At 46.5% G+C, this 4,569-nt stretch overlaps 1 protein-coding gene across 1 annotated transcript in view; it reads left to right on the forward strand.

Annotated features, from left to right (window-relative positions):
* Positions 1–2,283, forward strand: part of MMRN2 (multimerin 2) — a 22,882-nt gene extending 20,599 nt beyond the window's left edge. The window contains exon 7 of the mRNA XM_030886512.2: positions 1,080–2,283. Coding sequence (XP_030742372.1) covers positions 1,080–1,465 — 386 coding nt within the window. The 3' untranslated portion in view covers positions 1,466–2,283. The remainder of the gene's footprint in view (positions 1–1,079) is intronic.
* The last annotated feature ends 2,286 nt before the right edge of the window (positions 2,284–4,569 follow it).

Consider the following 4,569-nt stretch of genomic DNA (forward strand, 5'->3'; position numbering starts at 1 on the left):
ATCTTTTGGTTCCCCTCACTTGAAAACCATTTCAAAGGCTCACGTTTGGTTCCTTTGAGGGTCCCGAAACGGCCATTTTGACGTGGTGCGAATGGAATAACCTGGGCTTCTTTGGGGAAGGGAGAAATAGTGCCTTCAGAAATGGATGGAGTGATGGATGTCAAGACCCAGGCACTTTCCATGTCGGCCCTGTTTAGTAAAGGTTTCTATGCGTTTGTAGCAGCACTTTTTCAATTACCCTTGTAGCTCACTCGAGGTTGGGGCTCCTGAAGATTCCGAACAGGTTGGCTGTCTAGAGACCCGGGTCCTGCCCCCGCGTGCCCGACCAGCCACGTGGCTTTGTTTTCTCCTGTAAAAGCAGGGCTATTTGGCTCTCAAGGGTGTTGGAAGGAAAAGGGATCACATGAGAAAAGGCTTTGTCAAAATGCACCCCAGTCTAAACAGGAGAGTTTCAGTCAGTCAGCCAGCTCTGATGCCCTTGGCTGTTACCAGTCAGAAACCTCTGCTTTTTCACTATTGTTGAAGATATGCGCCACAAAACTTAGGCCAATTCAACAATGTCTACATGTACAATTCAGTGACATTAATTCCATTATTCAAGTGTGCGACCTTCTCTCCCGTCTTTTCAGTTATCCCTCCTCCACTAACATACACTCACATCCCCGAGCTTCTAGTCGCTATGGTCAGATGGACCCCTTACCAATCAAATTTAAGAACGCAATGTGCAAGCCAGATGTTCTTCACTAATGAAAATCAACGGCTGTTTGGTTTAAAGGTTTCAGGGGACATTTTTACTCTAAGGTGTAAAGATGATCTCAGGGCAATAGTTCAGGTGTTTACTCAGCCGTCATGGCGCCAGGACATTCTTGTTTGCACTCCCTCCTTTAGATCAGGATTTATCTATATAGAATCTTTGATCTAAGCATTAAGTATTAACATTCAGCCAGGCACCAACTTCTGGTGAGTGGCCTGCCTGGTATTTCTAATGCTGACAAAGTGGGGAAGGTTAGCCTCAGAGCTTCACGTCCTACCCCAGGGGAGAGGGCCGCATCCCTGAGCACTTTCCTCCTGTATTTCAGGCTCCCCTGTGGCCTTCTATGCGGGCTGTTCAGAAGGGACAACTGCTCTTCAGACTATGAAGTTCAACACCACTTACGTCAACATTGGCAGCAACTACTTCCCGGAACATGGGTACTTCCGAGCCCCTGAGCGTGGGGTCTACCTGTTTGCAGTGAGCATTGACTTTGGTCCAGGGCCCGGCAGTGGGCAGCTGGTGATTGGAGGTCACCATCGGACCCCAGTCTATACAGCTGGGGAGCAGACGGGTGGAAGTACTGCAGTAACCTTTGCTGTGGCTGAGCTGCAAAAGGGTGAGAGGGTGTGGTTTGAGGTAACCCAGGGATTGGTAACCAAAAGAAACCCACCCAGTTCTACATTTGGGGGCTTTTTGATCTTCAAGACCTGAGCCCCGGCCCAGATCTGATCAGACATCATGAGCTCAACCCAGCTCCTCCTGGCCTGGGGCTCTGAGAGGCCAGAGATGGCCTGAAGACCCTCCAGCTAGTGCAATGCTTTCCTGGGCATCTTCTGAAGGACCACGTGGGATGAGTGGTCTCCCTCAATACAAGCTGGCTTTAAGGATGCTTAACGATGAGTACTGGCATACTCCTCTCTGGATGGGACCAGGCCCAAAGGAGCCGAGAGCCTTGGCTTGGACTGTCACGCCTTATGCTATACCCAGCTTCTTTCGTGTTTGACTACTGGGCTCGAAAACATTTTAAACCTTTATCCCCCTTCCTCTTCCTCCTTCATTTTATGCTAGGAAGCCATTCATTCCCAGAAGAAGGATATGTAAAATAGAGGAAATCTTGTTGGACAAGAACGTTCATTCAAATTCTGGGGGAAACGGGACTCCAGTTACCAGAGAGCAACAACCAGAAATGGAGACCAGGGACTGGTCGAGCATCTTTCCCTTAGTTCTTGGACCCCTGGTGGTGTCATGGGCTATGCGTTGGTCTCATCCAAAGGGTCAGCACTCTGAACCCACCAGGAGAAAGAGGAGGCTTTCTGCTCCTGTAGAGGCGCCCTCTCCGAGACCCACAGGGGCGGTTCTACCCTGTCCAGAGGGTTGCTGTGAGTCAGAATCTACTCAATGCCAGTGAGTTTGGGGGGGTTTCGCATTCAGTCATTCCTTGGATTTGTCCATAATTTAAATTTCACTTCTTTTTCTCTGTGTCTCATTCAGGGTAAAAATGGCCCTCCGTGAGAGAGGCCAAACATTAACTAAAATGTGTGTATCCTTCACCGCTCCTAATTCCTGCTAGCGCCTCCGCCCAGGGTGGGGCTGAGGAAGTGATGGGAGACAGGCCAAATCCCCCTAATCACCCTTAGGGCAAAGAGACGTCCTTCACATCTCTGCCGCATTAACTGCTGGAGAGCAAAAGGAATTTGGTAAAGTAGGTAGAAATATGTAGCAAAATGAAAGCAATTGGGATAAATATCTTTCATTTCAGCCTCCAGAGTAGTCAGTACCATTAATACGATGCTGGATGACGACGGCATAGTGGTTACACACACTGCTTGTGAGCCTGTAAAATGGTGTTACCACTGTGGAAAATGCTATGATGCTTCCTTTAGAAAGTTGGAAGTAAAATAATACCACAGGACCCAGCAATCCCTCTACTTGGTATATATCCTATAGCAGCAAGAGGCAGGACATGAATACTCACTCATTTCATTGCGGCACTGTTCGCAATAGCAAACATATGGAAACAACCTAAATGCCTGTCTATAAAAGAATGGTACATCAGCTCGTGGGATACTACGCCACAGGATGATAAAGAACAGTGTTGAATGGGTGAAACATCTCATAACACAAATGAACTTGGAGGATGTTACACTGATGAACTTAATCAAAAAGGACTGATGTTGTATACCCCTATTGTAAAAGTCAAGTAAAGGCTCTCACAGCCAAAGAAAGATTCTTTGGTGGTTGTCAGGAGTGAGAGAGGGGATGGTAGGCCCCTAAAGGGCAGACCGCTGCTAGCTGAGGTGAAGGGGAAGCAATATATACTAAGAGGGGAGAAACACACAGAGGCAGGAGGCTGTGGGAGGAGTGACCGAGTAAAAGGCAACAGAGGTAAGTCCCCGTGTAGACACACCCGTCCTGAAGGCGAGCGTAGCTGCTTAGACACACAGCGCCAGCACATCTGAGTGAGAAAAGAGAGTGCGAGAAGACCCACAAATATCTGTTTGATGGAGGATATTTTTACATGAGTATTTATCATTGCTGCAAATATGTCCATGCACATGGTGGACCACTCAGGGGTCAAAGTTATGAAATTTTATATTTTCATGTATAACCCAATCTCTGTCAAGCACTCTGAGGGGATGCGTTGCTAGGCCTGGCAATTCACAGCGTAGTCTCAGGGAACACCAAGGTCAACTGACGTAACAGAGTCCCCAAAAGACAATACTCTACATCTGACTCTGGTGAGTAGTGACAGGTCTTCAAAGCTCATGAGCAGCTATCTAAGGTGCAACTATTCGGCTCCTCCTGTTTGGAGAGAAGAAGAGTAATGAAAATCAAAGACACATAAACAATGAGTCCATTCTATATCAGTCAGTCTCCATGACCCAAACCAGAAGAACTATATGGTGCCTGGCTACCACGACCCACTGCTCTGGAAAAGATCACACTAGACAGCTTTGGATAGAGTGGGAGAAAAAATATGGACCAAAACCCCAAATCATAAAAGACCAGTGGGTCAGACAGAGACTGCTGAAACTCAAGACTCTAGCCCTGCATCCACACACTGCCTTCGAGTTGGTTCTGACTCATAGAACAGCCCCTGTGGGTTTTCAAGGCTGTAATTCTTCATGGGAGCAAAGCCTCATCTTCTGAGGAGTGGCTGGTGGGCTGGAACTTCTGACTTTGTGGTTAGCAGCCCAACACACAATCCACTATTCTATCAGAGCTCCTTGCTGTGGCCCTTCATCCCTCCCTCAAGTCTGGAACGTAACTCACCCACAATGGCTCTTTGTCCAGTCACATAGCTCTCTATGGGGAACAATCACTCCAGGGAGGTTACCTAACACACCTGAGAATAATCAGCCATCCAGTCCAAAAGTTGAGGGACCAAGGTCAGAAAGAGCAGGAGGAAGGGGAACAGGAAACACTAGTGGAATGAATGGTGTGTGTGGTTTGAGGGGATTTCACTGAATGAGATTGTTGAATGTAAAACTGCTGATCTGCTCTGTAAACCTTTGCCCAATAAATAAAAATTAAAAACAAGCAAACAAAAAGGTTCTATATTTGTTGAATGCATTCTTCCCCATAAGAAAATCAGATCGTTCTAATAACTATTTTATTAATATTTATTTTTGCTACTAATTTTTAAGAGAAGAGTCTCTTTTAGCTGACTTGGATTCCCTCGATCATTTTTTGTTTATTATATTAAGAGATCATTAAAAGTTTGCTGAACCAAAAAAAAAAAAAAAAAGAAAATCAGATCGGGTTAGAATCAGGGGTCCACAAACTTTTTAAACAGGGGGCCAGTTCACTGTCCC

Source organism: Echinops telfairi, unplaced genomic scaffold, assembly GCF_000313985.2.
Source record: "Echinops telfairi isolate 266 unplaced genomic scaffold, ASM31398v2 ScPeMD7_2010;HRSCAF=2546, whole genome shotgun sequence".
NCBI lineage: Eukaryota > Metazoa > Chordata > Mammalia > Afrosoricida > Tenrecidae > Echinops > Echinops telfairi.